Below are 23,108 nucleotides of genomic sequence, written 5' to 3' on the forward strand. Positions count from 1 at the left end.
TGTGTTCCTGCCTAACTGTCTGCCCCAGGCATCATCAGGTCTCATTTGTACCCCAGAATCTATTATGTTGTCTGCAGCTCCCCCTTTTTGAAGCAGCACTGCAGCTGATGCAAAAGATTCTGGCTTTGGGAAGGAAGTTTCCTCATGTATATAACTAAGAGGAGCTAGCGACACCCTTTGGAAGACAAAAGGCCACAGACTGAAAATGGGGTTGGGTTGGTGGGAGAAAGGGAACAACGAGTGAGAAAACTGCTCAGAGGAGGCGGGCAGCACTAGTTAATTGCCTAGGGAATAAATACACCTACAGCTAGCCCTGTGCATCTGTGAACAACGTTCTATGCTCATGCCAAACATTGCTGCCCAAAGGGGACAGGGTGCTGTCAGCTATGAGGGTGGAACCAGCCTAGCCACCAGACTCTCATAAATCCTCCCCTTTCAGGTCATTCCCTGGCAAGGACTTCACTGTTCTGCTGCTGGTCTTAATTGTCTGGCTGCTGTCCACTTTTATGTTGGATAAGAAGCAAAAGTAGTCATCACGGGGCTAGAGAAAAGGGGAAGTGGGCAGAGTGTTTGAGAAAGCAACCGACTCTCAATTTCCTTTGCTTGCTACTTGGTGCCATTGGAAGAGGGGAAAAGATGTTACCAAAAATAAGAAAAGCTAGGGCGGGACACTGTCTCTAATGGCTCAGACAGAAGTCTGGGTGGGATGCGGGGCAGAAGCCTCCTAGGTTTGGGGGACTTCTTAGGGAGCCGGTCAAAATCATGCGTGCTTAATTTTTTAAGGTTTGAAAGTAAATTTATTTTACTGTTACGCAGCTACCAAAGTCCTGTGTTAAAACCCTTGTAGGGTTGAATGTGCACGACAGATGTATATCCCGGTCCACCAGTAGCTAGAGATCCCACTAATGGAGAAGGAGATTCTAACAGTTCTCTAACGAAATAAGCATGTTAAATAAAATTGGCCATTGAAGTGGCAAAGTAAAGGGGTGGCAGGTATATAGCCTCTAGAAGGTAATGCCTCTTACAGCCTCCTACTGACAATGATGCACTATCCACTGAGCTGCTTGTTTTCCCTGGAATATGTTACTGAGCCAGGAATATCCCAGTGGTTCCCTCGAATTAGGCGTAATGAGTTGATGGAAGTAGGAGCTTGAGCAGATGGCATTGTTATATCTGAGGAGTTTGGCTCTTGGCCTGGAGAGGTGAGGCAGATAGTCTGCTCTAGTTGAACCAGTGCTGGGTACTGAAATTCCTTCCCATGGAATTATAAACCAGCACTCCAGGGAAGCATTTGCCTGTATCTCCTCCTGTCTGATAAACGTTCATTGCACGCAGACTCACGTGACGGTGCATGTCAATTCGTGTCCTTTCTAAATTGGTGTGGGGAACACGGTGATTAATTAAGCACCCACTGAGTGAAATGGTTCCACATTCAGTGGCTATATTCAGGGCATAGAATTCTTCTGCTGCAGTGACACAGAAGCCCCATATTCAGGGAAAGAGTGTGATCTCCCCCTCCCTCTTAACAAGGGACAGCACACCAGATTTTTGCACTTCGGTATGACACAGATTTGAAGGCAGGATGAGTGTACATAGGTGTCTTTTGCTGTGTGTCAGAGACTGGCCTATAACCAAGGAGGTTGGTAGGTTTCTTATCTCAGAGAAGGATAAGTGGTAATGGACTATTATCTATAGTCTTAAAAAGACTCAAGACCCGTAGACATTCCCCACACCCTAAAATGAAGAATGATGCATGAGGAGCACTGTGAGTGGAAAGCAGATGCTGATTCTAACCAGTTGGAACTGTCCTCACTATAGTGTTCATTACACTTTGGAATTAATGGTGCATTCATGAGTAGGGATGTAAGGGTTCAAATCCACTTTTATTGGCTCCATTAGGTACCAAATACTTTGTTGCTCCACTCATCAGATACTGTGTGGAAATATTAGACAACATCTCGGCATTAGGTGCCCATGGGAAAATGTCAGCTGCGTAAAACATAGTAATCCAGCCAAAGTAGAGTTTATCGCGGAGACTGAGGAAGAACTCCAGAAGCGCCGCTCCCTTTGGTGTCACTCCAACATAGCTCACAATGGAGGCCTCGCTCCAAATATTGCACCATGCAGTTTGAACAATGACTGATCAATCAATCCACCAATCAGCAGATGTGGTGTGTGCTATCCCTATTGTTTCCTGGTTTGCTATGTCAAAATACCTGCATGGGGTCTGGATTCATGTACAAATAAGGATCGGGGCTAGGTATATTCATCACCCTGTAGTACAGACTATTGCATCCTGTCTGACTCTTGGCACCAGTCAGTTTTGAATGGATGTATGCACTGGAGATTTTTTTGTTGTTTTTACAAATATCAAACTGGATTTTTACATTGGTGGGGAGTTCCAGGAGCAGTTTGGGGGACGAATATCTGTGCTTCTCTTGTAGATTTCTTTGCTAAGGAATAAGGATGCCATAGTAAGAGTGTCAGCAGCAGAATACCACTAACGAATCCCTTTGTGATTTAAGAAGGTTCCCCTCCCCCAGCTTCCAACATTATGCAGTTGGGCATTGGCATTTGTCAAAGCCGAATGCTTTAAGAAGGTTGGAGCTTTTCAGAACCCCCTTTGCCCAGCACACAATGAGTCTGCTGTACAGCATACTCTTAATTGAATGAAATTTTGAGAAAAGGCTAGCTCTCACAAATGTAATGAGTTTTTCCCATTCCTAGATTAAATCTAAAACAGCTCAAAACTTCTAGCTTAAAATAAGGAAAGATCTATAAAGTTTGTCCTGGACAGAGAGTGCTGACTTCCGAAAGGTCTGTGTAGAGGCCTTGTTAAATTATTATTATTATTTTATTATTTATTTTATGTCAGTTCATGCATACCAAATCACAAAGTAATGATGGCTTAGGACTGCCATAGGCAGCTAGTATCGAGGTGCATCATCAGAGCCATTGAAGGGAAGCTTGCACAGCATTGGCTCCACACAGCATCTGATCCACTTTGGCAAGCGTTTTCAGTCTCTCGTTTTCATGGGCACTGAACTGTCACAATTTAAGACAATTAAAAAAAAAAAAGCGACAAGAAAGTTAATTGACTTAATGTTATTTAAAAACTACTTTGACTGCAGATACGGACTCAGAAGAAGATGATGAATCCCTGAAGGACGAGTGGCCTTTGCAGTCTCCATCTGGCTCCAAAGCGAGGCCACCTAGTCTCTACAGCATAGGGGCCAAAAAGAGCAGCAAGCAAGGTGGAGGTCTCAAGCCAGCCAAGAGGGGCATGCCTGCCACTAGAACTCTGAAATCTAAACAGGCCGTAAGCAGCAAGCAGCAGTTTTGCTTGCTGCTTCGGGAGACTGGATCTTCATTCAGTGACTCTTCGGAGGACTCATTCGATCAAGGTTACTAGATTATAACAAACACAAAACAAAAACAACACTTATCTTCCATGTTTGCAGAGTGAATGAGAGAGTGAGAGCGTATATGCGTGTATGTGTGAGAGAGAGAGAGAGAGAGATGGCAACACTGAGATCCGCCATCTTTGATGGTCGAAGTAAGGGCGGCCATCTTTGTCCTTGGCAGCGTAGGCTGCTTTATCACTATCATTTATTTTTTATTTTTTTTTAATACTTGTATCATTGTGATATTATTATTGGCTGGCTCTTTTAGAGCTTTTATATCAACTGGATTTTAGGCTCCACCTTTCCCCAGCTCTCCTCTTACCCTTCCTCCCTTCCGTTCTCCCTTCCCTCTTTTCCTTGCTGCTGCCGCCATGATATTATTTTTTTTTAAAAATTATATTATTTTTATTGGCCTGGGCCTTGTAGAGGTTTGGAAGGAGCAGTTTGGTTTGGTTTATAATGGGATTCTGTTGTGTGGGTGTGTGACGTGATGTTTGTACTGCGATTTGGTATACCAAGCTTTATTAAACATATCGAGTTCATTTTTAACTAAACCTGTGTACCTTGTCTCTCTTGCTGTGTCTCTTATTAGGCGATTTAGAATGCCGCTTCCACTCCATCCCGCTCTGCCTACCCCTTCCCCCACTCCCACCGAGTAGAACTGTAATTAACATAGTCTTGGGCGCGCTCTATTATTCAAATATCCCTGATTTCATTGGCATTTGCTACATTTTCCAGGATGAAACAGACATATCTTGTTCTCTCCCCCACCACCGCCCCGCTTTTAATTTCATTTATATTTTGCCTAGGTTGTTCATTCTATTTTTTTCCGAATAGAATCTTTTGAGGCAGATACTACAATATTAATAATTTGTTTATTGACATTATTTATCTTTCTGCTTCAAAAGGGTGGCTTAGTGTATGGTCTACAATATTTAAAACTCAAAGATTTTTTTTTCTATTTAAAAAAATATATATTTACATACACACAGAGCACATTTTCAGGGGGAAAAAAATCTTTATGGGTTATAAATTTTTCAGATCCTGTACTTTAACCCACAGATGCTCAAGTATTTGGAAATTAGTGCACTGAATTTGATTCCTCTGGGGGAAAGTTCTCTTCCCCACCCCCAACTCCAAAATATTTGGCTTATTGTCTGCCTGCCGTTAGCTCTTAAGTGGGAAAAGAGATCCCACAAAACTTTTCCTCAAGAGACACAAGGTGGTTTCTCTTTTAGAACACACTCATTAAGTAATAATCGGGGGGGCACAGTCATTTTAATGAGCCCTGGAATTTTGAAGCTCAACTCCCAGAAGAAGATACTTAACGGTACAGATGAGCTAAGGGAAATGTAGTTGTAAATTTGAACATAGTGTAGCAAAATCCTTGTAGCTGTTAGTTTGTGTCAGAGAGCTGCTGATTGTTAGCATTTTGTTTGGGTTTTTTAAGCTTTTGATCTGATTATCCTAACCTCTCCTCTCTTCTCTCCCCTAGACCCACCTTCCCAACAAAAACAAGTTATTCATTTTTAAGAATCAGAACACAACGTAAAAGCTAGAGAACATTAATTCGGTTCTGAAATGAGCTTGCTGATGCATTTAACAAAAAGAAAACCCATAAGAAAGAACGAATGTTTCAGAGAAGAGACGTTTTATTTCTTAGAGAACCTGAAATGATCCAGTGTTGGTGGATTGCCTTTAAGGGCACAGGCTCTGTGTTTTCCCTGAAGAATCGGATTTAGCTTCCATTCAGTTTTACGTCCTTTCCTTCCCCAACCCGCTTCTTTTTTTTATTTTTTTTTATTTTTTTTTTTGCTGCTGCTGCTGTTGGAAATTTTGAGGATATCAATCCCTTTTAGACTCCAAGTTCTTGAGGTTTATCTACCCAGCTTTTTCCAGAAAAAGTAGATAGATAACTTGTCCAGAGATTTAAGAACCCAAACTGGCCGTGGGACTATTTCAAGCAATTTATCTGTTTAAAATGTGTAAGATCCCGATTTCAGAGAGGGCAGGAAAATCTGGAATAAGGATGGGGAGGAAATGCATTTAATAACAAAAAAATATCATTCTCTGGTGTCATTTAGTGGCGGGGAGACAAAATGTAAAATATTGGGGAGGGGAAGGGAAGTTTGGTGGGGCAGGGAGGAGGGGTTGATTTTGGGATTCCTGCAAATGAATCTTTTCTCTGAAGCATTTCTTTAAGGGATATTTGGGTAATAGGGTTTCTAATGGCTTTCCCTGATACTAAAACGATTAATAACCTCAGCTTTTCTGGAAGTGCTCGCTTTCTTCTTGCAGCTGCTTGGCCAATCCCTTCACCCCTGACCCCTATCCATGATGCTTTGAATGTCTGTATCGGTCTCTTGCATTTGCTCTCACGCTGCACTAAAGAAGCAAAGTGATTGGCTGGGAGTAGGGCAGACACTGCTCAGCGAGGGGTCACTAACCATGAACCTGAACCTTGACCATTGTTATGTAGGTAGGCAAAATACCTTTTCTTTACGTCATCTGTAAACCTGAGACATTTTGCTGTTAACCCCATTAATAATAACACGTAGTCGTTTGCATTTTCTGGGTTATTTTAATTTGAAGATGAATAATGTCCACTTTGATTTCTCTGTTATGAAGAATCTTGCAAGGAAGCTTTGCGTGAATGTGCATGTTTGCTGAGGACTCCAGAAAAGCCTTACAGTTGTAAAACTTCCTTACAGGCAATCTCCTTCTCCCAAGCAAAGGGAAGGACTAAAGAGGCAGGCTGTACCCAATATAGGAACCTATGCTACTTCCTGTAATGGTACTGCCCTTGTCTTAAAGAAATTCCTGGGGCCATAATCTAGAATCCACTGATGCATTACCAAAACAAATTATACCAATTCCTTAGGATCAACTTCAAGGTAGGTGATTAAATCCCACTGGTTTATTATGGGATAAACTTCTCCAGCTGAGAGGGAAGAATAGGGGGAAAAGGGATGATTTAAAAAAAAAAGAGAGAAAATCATAGAGGGTGTGGAAATGTGATTCTTTGGTTCTGGAAAGTTCACAGTATTATTGTCTTGATGGCTTGCAAGGTTTTACCTGGTTGTAGAAAGTTGACCACAGAAAGCCATGGTTTTTCTTTAGCCTTCCCCTCCCCCCCCCACCGGGGGGGTGCATTCTTTTTTCTTGGAGAGTAAACAGTGTCACTATATTCTGATGTGAGCGAATCTGACACTGTGAGAAAATCATCATTCGGTAACAGCCATGTAAGAACTTTGCAAACTGTCAAGATGGTAACACGGTGAACTTTCCAGCACCAAAGACCCCCATTTCCCCATCCTTTATGATTTTTGTTTTCCTTTATAAAAAGATCATCTCTCTTTTCTCCTATTCTTCCCTTTCAGCTGGAGAAGTTTTTACCCCATAATAAACCAGTAGGATTTAATCACCTACCTCTGAAGTTGACCCTAAGGAAATGAATAATGTTTTTGGTGATTCAAATTATTTCTGGAGTCAGCAGCAGAACACTTGGGGGGAGGAAAAAAATTTTAAAAGAATGGGAGATTGTGTTTGACAAACTATGTGCAATCTTATGAGGGAAAATTTCAAAAATTATGTCCAGAACAGGACAGTTCAATCCAATCTGAATGTGAAGGACCCAACAGCTGTCTAAAGTCTGCCTGCACTTAGCCTGCTTTGTACGCTGTAGGCCTGCTCGGCATTATGACAAAAACATGCTATTTTTTTCAGTGTGAAATGAATTGTTGTGTAGTTTTACTCCCCTTTCTCCTCTGCCCATCCTCTCTACCCTCTTCCAAATCTATCCTGTTACATCAATCTCTGCAACCTAAATAACTTAACCAATTTCTGTCCATCATTAACAACCTATTCACTTACTGCTCTCCTAACAACAAGAAGCCAGGCTAATATAAATAATAAATAAATAGTAATAAAACCCCACGCTAGCTCAGTCATTTTGAAAGACTAAAGAACAAAGAGAGTTTTCAATTATTCCCTTTTAAAAAAAAAAAATAAAAAATTTGGGGACCCAGGTTGAAATTTTGTCGGTAAAGTATTTGGTGGCTCTAGTTTATTTGCTGTTGATAACATTTAAACATAAACTTGTGTGTGTGTATGTGTGCATATATATATATGCATCTCTGTGTGTGTCTGTGTGTGTATATATGAATACTTAAAAATTGTAGGTAAAGAGTTTTTGTCTTGGGTACATGCTTGTCTTTCCTTTGCAAAGTATTGGTTGGTTAATGATGTTTGAGAAAAAGTATAATGTTTTGAAACTGTTTTTTCCTATCTTTGACCAGAGATCATTTTTTTCCAAGATGTTTTAAGGCCCTGATCCTGCAACAACTTATGTACTTGCTTTACTTTAAGTAGTCCCATTAAGTTCAATGGGAATACTTAACACACGTCATGCATGAGAGCAACAGAGCCTAAATGTGCGAGCTACATTAATTTGGCTGCTGTGGGCCACCATAGCAGCATGTAGACCCAGGCGACATGCTCAGTATTTAATTGTAAAGTAACCTTTGTTTTTAGTTTAGAAGTGTTTGAGTTCTGAGAGTAGTTAAAAATACTTGTAATTCTTTCTTGTCCATGGAAAAAGTGAGGGGCGAGAGACAGTGCAGGTTGTGAGAGACGGATGGATATGTAGCAAAGAAATAAATTGTATGAGTGGTGGGAGTAGGGGAAAGTGATGTTGGTGAAGGCTGTGAACATTTTAAAACATATTTTCTGTTCTAAAGATTGAGTCTCTGGGGGTTAAATATGGGTGATCTTTTAAAATGCGTTGGGTACATATCTGCCATAGTCTTTCCACTGTATGACAAAATATATTTGAAGTAGATTAAAATAACTGCCAGGTCTATTGTTATATCCTGTATTTTCAGTAGCAGGGATAATGATCAGTTTCGTCATGGCTTTTAAATCTGTTTCACTTTAGTGCATTTGAAATACTGTAGGTGTTTGAGACATTTCATGGACTAGCATATGCTAAATGAATTGCTGGGCTTGCTGAAAGAGGAGCTTAAGTGTTAAATGAAAGGCATTCCCCTAACCCAGCAGAACGACTAGTTTCTTTTTATGATTTCATGCTGGTGGTGGGCATTCTCCTTCCTCTCCCTCCCCTCCTCATCAACCAGATCTGTACAGCAGAACCTGGTGTATTCATCCTACCTTATTCATCCTGCTAGATTCTGTTAGTTTGGGTGCAGCTGATTGACTTCCTGTTTTAAATGTGGAGGCTTCACTAGAATGATAGTCTGATGGCTGCCATCTTGGCCAACCTACTGGAGATTGAAGTGGAGATCTGCAGATTTAAAAGAACGAGCTGCTACAGCTTGAGCGAGAGCTCTCAAGCTGTGTTCCAGATTCATAAGGTGTACCAGATTCATATCCACCACAGATCAGGCACCTGTGAGGCACACTTACCAGTGGCTAGCTGTTGGTGGGCGTTTCTTGTCCAGTGCTGAAATATTCTCCACCACTCCTGCCAGGAAGAGTCGTTAGAGCCAAGACTCTGAAACTGATAGCGCGAATGACCCATCATAGCCACTTGGCAAATAAGTGTGTAAACAGAACAGGTGCAGCCCCGATAACCAATCTACTGTGCAGTGTCCACCTGGAAATGGGCTATGGATCAGACAGGACAGACTCTTGGGAATATATTGAAAGATTTCTCCGTTTTTCCCAGCCTCTTGAGCTAGTACCTCGTCACTAGTTCAATGCTGTAGATTTAGAGGTGGGGTCAGGAGACTACTTTTAATCAATTTCTGCTTGTGAATTATCTAACGTTAAACCTTTGAGGAAAATCCTGTATCTTTATTCCTCCCAGGAGTTGTGTAAGAGGGAAAAGCAAGGTAGACAGGCTATGAAATGAAGCAGGGACAAACACCAGTCTCCCTGATTTAAGGAAATCCAACAGTCGGGGGGGCATCAGCATTGCAGCCATTTTAACAGAAATCTCCCCATCGCATGGGCCTAAAGCACTAGACAGTTGATGGTGTGACTCTACAACAGCGAGGGCAAAGCTCCACTATGGGAGTTTCGGTGGTAGATGGACCATTGGCCAATGTACTAAACAGTGTGGAGGGGGGGAAGGGGCATCTCTAGTTGACATATCTTTGATCTCTGCATTTCTTTTATAGCCCATGAAAATATCATGGGACCTGCAGGCTGGCATTTAGTCTGTGGGAACTTTTGCAAGGAGGGCAGGTCTCAGTTGATGAAGAGGAGTTGAGATTGCTGGTCAGTGTCAGGATTTATGACTGTGTCCTTCTGCACCATATTAATGGGAATGTCTCTAATGCAAGTCAACTTGCTGGCTCTCTTTATGTCTCACTGATCTGGATGCATTTTAATTTAAAAGTTGTACTGCAGAGGAATAGAAGTAGTGCCCCTTTCTGCTTGTTTCTGAGTAAGAAATAAAACTAGGAAGTGTTCTTATTTAACCCCCTTTCTCCCCCCCTCTTTTTTTTAATTGTCTTTACCTTTTGTGATGTTAATGTCAGAAAGATCAGGTCCAGATTTCCCTGTTTTTGCTGGAGGACTGTAGAGCTAGTGGGATTTTGACACCCCAAGAAACAAGACTGAGCAACTGAAAAGGGGAAGGAATTTTTAGTGATCTAAAATTCTTTGGTTTGTTAGTAGCCATCTAACTCTTAACTCCTAACACATGCTCTCTTTGTGAAAAATTCATTGGGCACATTCCACTGGTGAGTGACGGGATTCCAATAAAACCAGGGAAGGCAAAATTGTTTTCTGGATTCCTGTTGTTTCTAAGGTTAAAAAGCAAGTCGAGGCGGAGAGGGAAATAGTCTTTTGTTTTTTGGGGGGGGGAGTTTGGGGAGGAGAGGGACATTGAGACCATTTTTGTTTATATCATAGAGGGCACAAGTGGAAGGAAAAATGTTTTCCTGTTCAGTTCATCTTTGAAAGGGGATTATGGTTTGATTTCTAGGTTGGTAGTCTTTCAGAATGCAAAGACTTTAGCCTGTAGGGAACTGATGATGCAAATAACATTCCTACTACTGAAGGAAATTGGGCATTCTAAAGGATCCCAGTTCATGTCTCCTTTTGAACTAGAGCTCTTAAATAGGCTTCCCAGGTCCATTTTGTTGCAATTAACTATACAGAGAGATTCCTTTCTAACCAGTACCTACTGAATCACACATTCAGTACCTAATCACCCTCAAGCTGCTTTACCGACTAACTAGCAAGGATGTGCTACAGGGAAGAGAGTGATGCACACTTCTGAGTGTGCAAGCCTCCCCTAATTCCCCCCCAACACACACCCCATCGAATAAAAGATCAAAGCAAAATGCCCTCCATCTGTATCAGACCAGGTGGTCCATCCCCATCAGGTTCCCTTCGTTTAGCCCTATGACCTCACTCCCAATCCTGTTTTTTTCATTGGTTGTTCCATGTAATTATTTGATATCACAGACCTGTGGATCCTCCCCTTAGGCTGGGGGGAGGTCCTTTAGCAGTGGGCGGGCTTCACCCACTTCCTGGATACCAACAGGATAAGGATTTGTCCTGTTAAAGTTGGACTCATGCCCATCTGCAACTGCTCCTGCATTACTGGGCTGGGCCTGAAGGGGCATTTGTTGAAAGTTTTATGCCGTGTGTTAGTGGAACACGCCTCATGCCCCAGCTCCAAAGCAATCTGCTGAAAATATTACCCCTTAGGAACTGCCATTCTCTTCCGTTATGCCTCTCTCCATCTGCAATTATTTGTCTTAAGCATTCAAATTTCATTGCTCTTGATACCCCACCCCCATCCCTTCCTCCGTCTTGCCATCTCTGTCTCTGTCTCTGTCTTGCTCTGTGTGTGTCTTCCCTCCCTGCCAGGGCACGTGCTGATTTCGGGTATTCCCCTTCAGCGAAGGAGAGCTCTGTTGCCGTTATAGAGCCATTCCTGTGCAGTCACAAAGCAAAGGATTTCATTATGAAGAGGGAGAGGCAAAAAGTAATAATAAAATCTGAAAATCTTCTCCTAAGTCTCTCTTTCCCTCCTTTGCCTCATATGGGTTCAGTTGTGGGGGTTTCCCTGTTTGTTTTTTTTGACCGCACGCTACCGTGTGCAACTGTTTGAACAAGGCTGGTATTACCAGGCAAGTCTTGGTAGGTGAGGAGTTATACGCTCCGTGACTACAAGCACTTTCTTGTTTTCTGTGGCCTAAGGTGTCTAGCTCAGTTTGGGTGGCTCTGCAGCGTGAGAGAGGACGCCACAGGCTTACGGTGGTAGAAACCTTGGCGCTCTGTTTGCTGGGAAGCTGCAATCTGATGCACCAGGGCTGAAGAATGGACAGTGGAAACCTGATTAGATTTGTAATGGGCTTCCTTTTTTCTGCGTGCTAGATTCTAGCTCCGAGGAAGAAGAGGAGGAAGCAGAGGACTATGGGATGGACAGCAGCGACAGGCTTTCGTCCCCGGCTCTGGATGAGAGTGGTTTGGGACTGCTAGCGAGGTTTGCTGCTAGTGCTATGCCGAGCCCCATTGTCCCCCCTCCTCTTTCCATCATCCAGCTGGAGGCCAAGCAAAAAGCTAAGAAGAAAGAAGAGCGGCAGAGTCTGATGGGTAAGTCCCCCGGGGGAGGGGGCTGTTGGGTACAAGATGGAGAGAACTCATGGGAGTGGAGGGTCCCACCTGTGCTGAAGGTGTGGGGGACCTGAGGAGCATGGATGGAAATATTGGCTCAAGGTTTTCATTCAGTGATGGCTTCCAAAGAGAGGGAGCAGAACCCTTCCCCCCTGCTCCCCCCAACTCCTCACTCCTGCATCTCTCCCCCTGTTTTAGGCCAATCCTGAAGCACCCATGTTGAGGATACTGGGGTTGTCTTCCAGGGCCATTGCCCCTGAAGAGGTGGGTGGGCTCCAGTCCATCTGGTGGTGGCTGCTGGGTCAGTGGGCCCAGACGTCATGGCTCTGCAGGGGGAGCACCAGCAGGGAGGGATAGCGACCCCCTGTGGTCAAGAGTAAACCTCACATTGCCTGGCAAAGTGCATCCGGTTGTTTGCTGCTGGTTGCCTGCATCAGTGGCTTTCCTTCTAAACTGACACTGCCTGGCTGGCCTCTCTTTGTTGGGGCCCCAGGGTGTGTTGGATTGTCATCCTCTTCCCCCCCGCCACCCTTACCCCCCATCTCTGTGCTGAACACATGAGTGAAATGGTGTTACATTCTGACAGCCCCTTGCCCCTTTGTATGACAGTGCAAGGGGGCAGAGGCGGGGAAGTCCATGTGGCTGTAATTAAGGATGGGTCGGTGAGGTTTCCTGCAGAGTGCGCATGGCAAGGAGCTGAGTTTGTGCCTGCTGGACAGGCCATGGTACCTGTACTGATCCATAGTCTATTGAAGTCAATGGAAAGGCTCCTCTTGACTTCCAGGGGTTGTGGAGAGCAGAGACTGGGCCCCCGGCATGGCTGTGGGATCACAATGCAGGGCTTCCCCATTCAGACGCACACATGCTACTCCACTAACTTTTGAGCCCAAGGTGCCACCTCCCTGGGCAAGCAGCAAAGGCAGCTGAAGGAAGCCCCATGGTGGCAGCAGACTATCTAGGCAGCATTTCGCTGCCTGGATAGTGGGTCCTTCAGGGCACAGGGAGTGTGCAAGACTGGTGCAGGGCAGAGGGGACGTTGGAACAAGGAAAAGTGCTGATCCCCAGTTCACTTCCTCCCTGCCTTCCCTCCCTGTTCTCAGGGAAGCTCTGAACGCAGTCAGCATGGGAGCAGCTCACAAATAGGGCTGCGTCCCACCAGCCAAAGGCTCTCTCCTCTTCTGCTTTCCAATGCCCAGATCAGCCATGAGAACGTGTTGCCCAGAGAGCCCGTCTCCCTGAGCTCTCTCCTGGCACTTTCCTGGCCTGCAGTGTAGTGGGGGGAGAGCCACAAAACAAGAAAGGAGGGCGGGGGGGGGCGCGGGGAGACTAAAAAGAGGAAAAATGAAACAAGGCCATTTTATAGATGAGGCAACTGAGGCAGAGAAGTTATGTGATTTGTCCAAAGCCATAGAGAGAGTCGTTATCAGACTGGAACTCGGGAGCTCCTTACACTATGTTGTGCACTCAGATTGCTCCTGTGTCTCTCTGTCCCTATGTCTGTCTGTCTGCTGCAGTCTCTGTCTTCCACATTTGTCTTTTCCGCCCCATGCACTGTGCTGCCAAATGTACCCTAGGGTGACATCTTTCTCAGGCAGCCAGATCTAGAAAGGTTCCATTTATAAACTCTTTATTAATATTTATTAAATGATAATGGAATTTATGGCATACTTCAGAATGGAAAATGATGTCTTCCCCGGGAGCCCTGCTTATTTTAGCACCATTTCCATGCTAGATTAGGCTTTTGCCAACTTGTTCCAGTAGCCTCCATGAAGAATTTATAACAACTACTTCTCATAACCTGTCCCTCTTAAAACCCAGAGTGTCTAGAACTTGTCTAGTTTGTATTAATAAAAAGGAGGGTTAATATCATAACCATGAATGGGTCCTTTGTTTCAACCAGTGCCTGCTTTCACTGACTTTGTCTTGCACTCTTCCTAAGTGTGTTTGAAATGTCTCAGTGAGGGAGAGGAGAAGGCAAAACATTGGTTTTTAGCTAATGAAGGAGAGAGAGAGTGTGTGTGTGACATTCTCTCACTCACACAAACATGGGTTAACTTTGATCCCAATTTCATGCCTTGGAGCATCTTCATTCATTGTTTGTGTGTTTTGTCAGAGAAGGAGAACTGGAAGGATTGATGACACTTCACTAAGGACTAGAGGTAGGGTTGAACTGTTAGAGTCAGGAAGGGGAGAACGGTAGTCTCAAGTTTAGGATGTTATCTCAGGGTGCAGGAAACCTGGGGTCAATTCCCTGCTCTGCTACAGCCTTCCTGTGTGACCTTGAGCCAGTCACCATAGTGTCTCCATGCCTCAGTTCTCCATCTGTACAATGGGGATAATAGCACTGCCTTATGTCACAGGGGGATGAATGCCTCAAAGAACATGAGGTGTTCGGATACTGCCGTAATGGGGGCCAGAAAGGACCTCAGCCAGATACTGTCTCAGGTCTCTGCTGTGATACAGGGAAGAGGACAGCAGGAGGGGATTTCCTCTTGCTAAGTGCAAGAGATCATTTTCCTCTTCTGAACTTTACAGTGACTAATCGAGCCAATAGAAGGGCCCCTCTGCTCTCACTGGCCAATCAGAAAGCGTCGCTTGAAGCTGGGGGTTTTAATTAATAAAACATTTCATCCTAAGCCAACATAGCCAAGTGGATCTGTGTGAGGAGCCCGGCCATTAAGGGAGTCAGCCTTTGCCCCGCAGGAGGAGTTTCTGTTTTCTGTCAGCCACCAAACCCTTTCATACTGAGCCCTGTCTGTAACTTGTTAAAATGAGTGCAGGCTTTTCTGTGGCTGCGGGGAGAAGTTAAGGGTGGCGAGGCATACCCCACAGGCAGCAGGCTGGGAAACGTGGATTGATGTGGCTCTTGGGAGGTAAGGAAGGGGGAAGTGATGGGAATGGTCATTAATTCTGAGCGACGCTGCATTGGTGGGTGCCATGGGGGTGGTTCCGTACTCTTCGCTGGTTACAGCGTGCTCAGGGGGAACGACTAGAGAAGGAGAGATCTCCTCTTCCCCCTGTCCTCTCTGGGGAGTTCACTTCCATTTCCTGGTGTGCCTCCGTGCAATGAACTAGGGTGGATTTTCTTGGGGATTTTTGGCCATGCTCTGTGGAGCAAGGGTAAAGTCCGGCATCAAAGCCAGAGGAGGCTGGGTCAGACCCAGCCCACCCCTATCAAGGTCGGGCATTGATGGTTCAACCTCCTTGTATTTAGGAACGGAGTTTGAATACACTGACTCGGAGAGTGAGATAAAGATCCGGAAGAAATCTCCCTCTGGGCTGCTGCGTGGGAAAAAGGGGCTGATGGAACAAGGCAGCGCCACCCCCGTCCAGGCACCCAGCAGCATGGACCCCAGCCCCGGGAGTGCTGACAAAGCCAAAATGGGAGCAGAGAAAGGCCGGAAGCTGAAAAAATTCAAATCCACCAAGGAACTGAGCTTCGAGTTCGGGCTGGAGGCGAGTGACGACGACCTGTGGAATCGGCGCCGGAGCGAGCGCATCTTCCTCCACGACGCCAGCACTTCCTCATCTGGGCCGACGCCCAGCACGCCAACGAGCTCCACTCCTGTTTCCAAGCCCAGCCGCTGCGGGAAGGGGGCGCCACTAAGTCCCAAAAAGGAGGGGAGCAAAGGGAAGGAAAGGAAAGAGCTGAGCAAGGTAGGAGCTGCTTTGCTGGGGTGGGGCGCAGAGCAGGGGGCGTGACTGATTTGCAGGGGAGTGGGGCTGGGAGGTTAATCCTGTTGATCCTGGCACTTGGAAGGAGGTGAGTTTAATGACCATCTCATCTCAGCAGCTCGTCGCTGCTGCATGGAAACACCCTCCCCACTGCCCATAAAGGAGCTCCCTTTTATCCACTACTGCCCAGTATAACGTTGGACCAGGCTAACTGCTCTTGCCTGACTATACCGGACCTTGGTTTAGGGATTCTGGGGGAGATCCTGTCCCTGCTGAAGTGGTGGTTAAACTCCCATTGACTTCAATGGGGCAGGATGTAACCCCTAGGCTAGTCATGCAATCCTTTTTCTGCCCCATTGTAAAACTGCGGACTGGAAAATTTGCTCTGTCTCCACCATGGAAACCCTGTACTGCAGTCAGAGGGAAAACTCCTGTCTCACCCCCAAGTCTCCCCCGGTCTGGTCCCCTCTGCCTCCCTCGCCCATCATGGCCTTCGAGGCGCTTTGCCTTTAGCCCAGTGACGTCCTAGGTCCCACGTTCTCGGGGAATAGCAGTGCTCCCTTCCCAATCACATGCTAACGAGTCTGCTGAAGCATTAGGTTCCTTTGGCTCCAATTTGGCCTATTCACGGCTTACTGGGAAGATTGGATTATGGGAAGAATTAGACAAGTTGTGACCCAACATCAGGTGGGGTCCTTTTCGAGAAGTTCTGGAGGAAGAATTGGTCAGCGGGGGGAGCAGGTTGGGATAATGAAAAGCTCTCACTGGAATGTCGATGCTGAGTGCCGAGTGCCAGAGAGGCAGTGAGAGCCTCAATACAGTGCAAGAGTCTGGCAAGCTGCCTGCTTGGGCTCTGCCCCTTCGTGGCTGGAGTCTTTACTCGTAGCTCTGTTTGAATACGAACTGCCGCGCTCCCCTTTGCTCCATCTTTCCTCTGTAACTGGCTAGTGAGCGTTACTGATCAAGCCTTTTTATGGGTGGGGGTTGTTTTTGTATTTGCTTTTAGCAGAGGAAGAAGGGTAAAGAGGCCCTTTGCTGCTCCTCCTCCTCTTCCATGTCTCCCCCTGGCATCTCCAGCTCCCCCTCCGATGCCCGGGTCAGCCTGGCCAACTCCCTGAGCTCCAACAAGAAGAGTAAAGCCAAGGTGAAAGCAAAGGAGGTGAAGAAAGAGGTGAGGGTTGGCTCCACAAATTGATGTCAGGTTGTAGCAAGACAGCTGGGTCTTTGCTTCCTTCCTGCCGTATTGCATTGTGAGGGGGAAGAGAGACAGATAGACAGACAGACAGACACGCCCTTTTGGGAGCTGGGATGTTGGTAGCACTATAAAATGTTCTCGCTAACGAGACTGGGGCAGGAAGGGTTGTACGGAAACACCCTTACAGGCAAGACAGACTTTAGTTCTTTCAAGTTCTCCTCTTGTCAGGAAGTCTAAAGACGCAGATGAATGTAGAACACCACCGTCTAGTGACTTTCCTCGGGCCCGAGGGAAGGTACATCCAGATGACAGTTCAGGGAGCTCAGGACCTGCCAACCAAATTCCACTTTGTGCCCCGGAAGAACGTGGCCGCGTTAGGGCAGCACTGAGGGATGTTGCTGGCCCAGTGGGCAAGAGTTCAAGACACCTTGAATGGGAGTGGTGACTGAACTACCACCTTCCCCAGAGAGTCCCTCTTCACCAGTTCCAGGTTATAAGGGACTCCGTCGGACTCTGCAACAGCAGCCGAAACACGGTTCTTTCTGGTTCTCATCACAAGTATCGCCGGCCAGTCCTACGTCTGCCTGGTTCTGTTCTGAGGGACCCAGCACATCAACATTTCTTTTAATGTCCAGGCAGGTCAAGAAATGCAGCTCGAACGTATGAAAGGGCTCTCGGAGGCCTTGTTCAGCTGACGACAGCAGTGGGGGATAAACTCAGCAAATAAACAAAGCAGAGAACTCAGTGAGCTACCAAAAGGCAACTGTCACTTTGGGTACGGCATAGGCAGGGCCTGTTGACTGCGGTGGTTCACGCTGAGGCGGTCTGAATCCTAATTGCACTGTGGCCTGGATGGCCAGGTTACCTACTCCGGGAGGGAGAATGGCAGGCGTAGAGTCAGGGCTGCTGCAGGGATGTTGCATCTTGGCCTCCGGCACGGAACCTTCCATGTCTAATGGGGATCACTTAGAAAGGAAACTGCAGAGCTGGGGAAGGAGGGTTTTTAAAATGACTCCTGAGCCCTGAGGCTCGATCCCACATGTGGCCGAAGTTTCTGATGTGCTCTTTTGTTTCCTTCTCCAGAACCGAGGGAAGGGCGGCGCAGTCAGCAAGCTGATGGAAAGCATGGCAGCCGAAGAGGACTTTGAGCCCAATCAAGACAGTAGCTTCTCAGAGGACGAGAATCTCCCCCTGAGCATGCTTGTAGAGCGGGCCCCTACCCCAGGTGAGAGCCGGAGGCTGTCACTGTCGGGGGAGGGGAAGCTTTTCTAACCACGCCTGGTGTTTCAGCAGCAATGGCTGGGAGAGTTGGATGAGCTTTTCCCAGCTGGATAAAGAGCAGCGTGCCCAGGGGATGCTGCTCCGCTCTGATGAGGAGCACAGCTCTCATCCAGTGTGCCCTGAGTCCCCCACAGGCCGGATCGGCCTTGGCCAGCAGTCGCAGGAGCGCGCCATCAGTCTTTCGGGCAGGCTGTGCTCACAAGCAGTTGGAACAAAGGACTGGGTCCCAAGAGGGCTATGAGTTCTAATCCCCATTTGAACCACTGACTAGTATTTTGGCCCCCAGCAAGTCCCTTGACCTTCCGTGTGCCTCAGTCAGGGCAGCTGCAAAGCCGGCCCAATAGCAGGGCTGCCTGGAGAATCAGGCAGGGTATCTGCTCTGTGTTCACCTGGGAATGATAGGATGATAACCCAGAGAAAGGGGTTTGCATGATCTGCCTTTACCCTTCACCCGACTAGAGCCCAGTGATGACTGATTTTGGTCTGTGCGTTAGCCCCTCGTTAGGAACCATGAGCCAGTAAAGAGCCACCCACTTGCTCCTTGAAAGCCCTCCTACAGGTTTCTACATCTCTACGAGGTGCTGGGTTTTTTCTGGCCTGTTAGTATTATTACTGTATCACCAAAGTGCCTAGGGGCCAGCTGAGAATAGGGGCCCATTGTGCTATGAGCTGTACAAAGAAAGACAGCCCTTGCCCCAAACAGCTGACAGTCTAACTGAGGCCAGTGGGAATGGCAGGTATTGTCAAAAGCTGTGGGATGGCCTATTTTGGTTCTTAGCAGACCCCTGTCCCATGGGATCTGCCCCTTTCAGTTGTGTTGAATGGAGCCGCTAACTCTATGTCTTGCTCCGTGATCCTGCAGCCCCCCGCTCCTGTATCATTGACAAAGATGAACTGAAGGACGGGCTGCGTGTCCTCATTCCCATGGATGACAAGCTGCTCTATGCCGGACACGTGAAGACCGTGCACTCACCTGACATGTGAGTAAAATGGCAGCCTCCCCCTGATGGACCCTGCTATGGCGGGGGGATAGCGCATGCTTTGGGGGCTCCCGTGGGTATGTACACACAATATTGCTGCCCTGTCCTTCATGCACAGTGAGGTTTTAGCCCCAGCTTCACCAGAGACCCAGTGGGGGTGGGGGGGTCTTTTTAGCACCTGGTGTGTGATCCAGCACAGCTGATTCTGTGCCAAGCAAGCTGGATACTGATGAGCTGCAGATGTTTCTTGAGAGCTGCAAAGCTGGGGGCAGTAGCTGTGTTTGGGTGGGAGGAGGAATTTATCATAATGAGCTACCCTAGTTTACCAGTGAATTCCTCAGCTGGAAGAATGCAGCCTTGGCTAAACTGGGGATTTTGAGGTGGAAGATGATTGGGCTTGGAGAAGGTAGGACATTTGGAACTAAGCCCAGGGAAGGGTTATTGGGGCACAGCAGGTCCTTCTTGTTAAGCTCTGATATCTTGTGATGCCGTGGGGTCTTGTGTTTTCAGATACCGAGTCGTGGTGGAAGGGGAGAGGGGAAATCGTCCCCATATCTACTGTCTGGAGCAGCTTCTGCAGGAAGCTGTAAGTTGGGCCATTTTACTCTCCACATGTGCAATGTGATTTTTGTATCAGGGATGGGGGAGGCAAAAGGAACATCTCTCCTTGTCTGGTGGGTAGTTGCAGCTTTCAGCGGTGCCCCCAGTCCTGCCCCGGATGCCCCATCAGCGTGGAGCAGGTCCCAGACAGATTGCTTTATGTGCCTCGGCAAATGTAATTCCCTTCCTGGCATTGTGGATTCAGTTTCCCATCGCTGGCATTGGGCGAACACACACCAGGGCCATGGGCTTAACCCTGTCCTGCCAAAGACTGTAGGACTTTGAGTCTTCCGAGCTGTACTGCATGGTATTACGTGGAGGAATGTGACCCTTTCCTATAGAGATCACCCTTCTCCTGCTCTGCAGCCTTCAGCAGAGACACTTTTGAATCCTGGTGGAGGAGGAAGTCCAGGAAGTCCTCCCTGGGGAGGTCTCAGCAGTGTCCATTGACAGTCAGTCTCCTGGAACACTAGTGTGGAGGACAAAAGATCATAGAGGCCTCAGGCGGGTTAGTAACTTGCTGTCCCACCCCAAACAGATTATTGACGTGAAGCCGCCCTCAGTGAGGTTCCTGCCTGAAGGAACAAGAATTGCCGCCTACTGGAGCCAGCAGTATCGCTGCCTCTACCCAGGGACTGTGGTCAGAGGTAAGAGCATATCATGGCTGCCCCTCTTACGCTCAGAAGCCAGGAGTATCTTAGCACAAAATTCAGGAGAATCAGGGAAATAGTACAGTGCCGCCCCAAAGCCTGTTGTGATAGCCCTGCCAGGCCAGATTCCTTACTTGGAGTAGTGCCCGACTCTGCAAAGAGCCCCATTTGGTATGTAATCATCACAGCTGCCTCGCTGGCCAATATTACTGTTCACTTATGCTGGGATTTTCACAGAGGCCTAAGGGAGTTAGGTGCTTAAATACCATTGACATTTAACAGAAGCCTAGGAGGGGGAGATGATAAATTTCAAAATCCCATAAGTGAGATAGGAGCCTAAGTCCAGCGGACTTTCAATGGGGCATAGGCGCCTAAGTCACATAGGCCCGTTTTGAAAATCGTACCCTGAGTTTCTGACTCCATTTGGCCTCTTTGGAAATCTGAGCCATAAAAAGTGCCTGTAAAGAGAGCAGTAGGAAGGGCTGTGAGCTGACTGCAAAGCACTTCCTGCTTCCCCACAATGCCCTGGTCACGTGGTTTGAAGTTGACTGGCCGGGAAAGTGGCCATAAATGAAGAAGCTGCCAGTTGGGATGCAGCCCTTGGAGTTCAAGATGCACTAGCTGAAGAGAGCGTAAGAGGAGATTGCACATGACTAACAGACTGGGGAGACTGATACAAGGAGAGAGGGATGAAACAGTGATTCTTTATCTGGGAGGGAAGATGAATAAGCAGTGGCTTACGATAGCCAAAGGTGGTGATAAAATCCAGTCAGAGATGGATCTGAGGCTATTGGACAGGCCATAATGAAGGGACGTCAGTGCAAACGAAGAGTGAATAGGCGTGAGAAGAGATGAGATGGAATCATGTGGTTAAGCTATTGGGATGGCTGTGTTGAAAGAGTAGATTTGTGCTTGAGGGCGGGGTGTGTAACTGGATCACAGTTTGTTCGCCCCAAATGGGTCTGGCTTAGTAGCAGGTTCTGAAACTGGCCCTGCCTCCATCAGTCATAACTTCCTAGTGCCAGGGTCTGTCCCATTTCCACTCTACTGCTCCAGCTGAGTGTGTTCCCAGTCCTCTCTTTCTAATGGCTTTCCCCTCAAACCACAGGGGCCCTTGATCTGGAAGAGGATGGGGATCTGATAACGGTGGAATTTGATGATGGGGACACTGGCCGGATCCCCCTGTCTCATATTCGGCTTCTACCACCTGACTACAAGATCCAGTGTAAGTCTGGACTCCTGAATTGGGTCTTGCATGAGGTTTCCCCCAGGGCCCATGAGCAGCCTCCTTTTAAACCTGCTCAAAAGGGAGATTTCCCACGCTAGGGAACTATCCAGTAAGATTCCAGGGATATTTCTCCACTGTTTTTGTTCCAGGAGTGTGTCATAAGCTATGTGGATCAGGACTGAGTTTTCTAGGGCTGGGGTGTTGGAAGGAAAACCCATTTTGGAGTGATGGAGTAAATCCCTGTCTGCCTGGTGTTAGTAGGTGGCAATTTCCCAATAGCACTTAACGTGCATCCCTCATAGGCATTGTGTAATGCCAGCGAAAAGCTGGGGACAGCAACAAGCTTCTTTTTAATGGCTGCTGCTGAAAATTCAGACGCGCAGTTTTGGCGCGGTGTGGTTCTGTTTGGTTTGATTAGTGGGCAGACATACACCAGCATTGCTCATTGGTGTGACTTGATGTTACAGGTGCGGAGCCCTCCCCTGCCCTCTTGGTGCCCAGTACCAAGCGCCGCAGCCGGAAGTCCAGCAAGGATGCTGGGGAAGCAAAAGAGGGCAATACACTAGGGTCAGAGGAGCCAGTGGCCAAGGGCAAAGGTCGTGGGAGAAAGCCAAGCATCAAGCTGAAAGCTGGTAGGTTGATTCACCCGTTTTAACGTGCAGTTCAGTGAGTCCTTGTGCCAACTGTTTAATCCGGTAATGTAGCATTTCTTTTCCTAGAGTAGCATCCCTTTGCCTAGGTGGTTCTGCAAACACCCAACCTGCACTAGTGCAGGTCTGCATCTGGTCTTTGCTGCTAAACTTCCTAATCCTCATCCTTCCTTTGAAGACAGCTTCCATCCAGCACTATAACCCAAAGTTCAGGGAAAGTGTTGAACAGCTACTGAGTTTCTCTCCTTCTTGCAGGAGTTTGTCCATGGGTTTTGGTTGGGTTAGAGAGCTAGTTATTTACCAGCTGGGGTTATTGAATTCAGTGCTGCAAACAAGATTTGGAAACTCCACTCTGTTTTCCCATGGGCGTGATCCTCAGCCACGAATTGCAGACACACTGGGAGGCTGCTCCCTTTCCTAGCTTCAGGGAGAGCGCTGCACTCGTAGGGAGGTGGAACAGTTCCAGTGGCTGAGCTTGCAGAGGGAGGGAAAGCAGCTTCGACATTGCAGCTGCTCCACTACCCTATGGATGCAGCACTCTGCCTGCAGCTAGGAAAGCAAGCAGCCTCCCACTGTGTCTAAAACTCGTGGCTGAGGTGAGGCCTGCTGTACCCTCCAGAGGCTAAGGCTGCCCTCTCAGCACTGCTCCCAGGACATGGCTGGCATGAAAAGTGTCAGGAGGATGGCTGATGCTAAGGCACCGTTGGTTGTCTATTATGCTACTGAACGCGCCACCATCTCACCTTGTATTTCAAGGCACGGGCAGCAGTAAGTATAGCACAGATCGGAGAGATCTAGATCGTGCTTTCTCAGCTTGGTTTGTGATAGAGGAAACTCATAGCGTGTTCTC

General features: G+C 47.1%; 1 protein-coding gene across 13 annotated transcripts in view; it reads left to right on the top strand.

Annotated features, from left to right (window-relative positions):
* TNRC18 (trinucleotide repeat containing 18) overlaps positions 1-23,108 on the top strand; it is a 91,624-nt gene that overhangs the window by 62,007 nt on the left and 6,509 nt on the right. For 10 of the 13 annotated variants that reach the window (XM_050966520.1, XM_050966527.1, XM_050966519.1 and 7 more), the window contains 10 exons: positions 3,132-3,404; positions 11,760-11,978; positions 15,214-15,656; positions 16,681-16,845; positions 17,953-18,094; positions 19,013-19,130; positions 19,641-19,716; positions 20,269-20,377; positions 21,489-21,605; positions 22,076-22,240. In XM_050966520.1, coding sequence (XP_050822477.1) covers positions 3,132-3,404; positions 11,760-11,978; positions 15,214-15,656; positions 16,681-16,845; positions 17,953-18,094; positions 19,013-19,130; positions 19,641-19,716; positions 20,269-20,377; positions 21,489-21,605; positions 22,076-22,240 — 1,827 coding nt within the window. The remainder of the gene's footprint in view (positions 1-3,131; positions 3,405-11,759; positions 11,979-15,213; positions 15,657-16,680; positions 16,846-17,952; positions 18,095-19,012; positions 19,131-19,640; positions 19,717-20,268; positions 20,378-21,488; positions 21,606-22,075; positions 22,241-23,108) is intronic. The other 3 variants (XM_050966523.1, XM_050966526.1, XM_050966529.1) reach the window with 2 other exon arrangements.

This window comes from Gopherus flavomarginatus, chromosome 9 (genome assembly GCF_025201925.1).
Source record: "Gopherus flavomarginatus isolate rGopFla2 chromosome 9, rGopFla2.mat.asm, whole genome shotgun sequence".
Lineage (NCBI taxonomy): Eukaryota > Metazoa > Chordata > Testudines > Testudinidae > Gopherus > Gopherus flavomarginatus.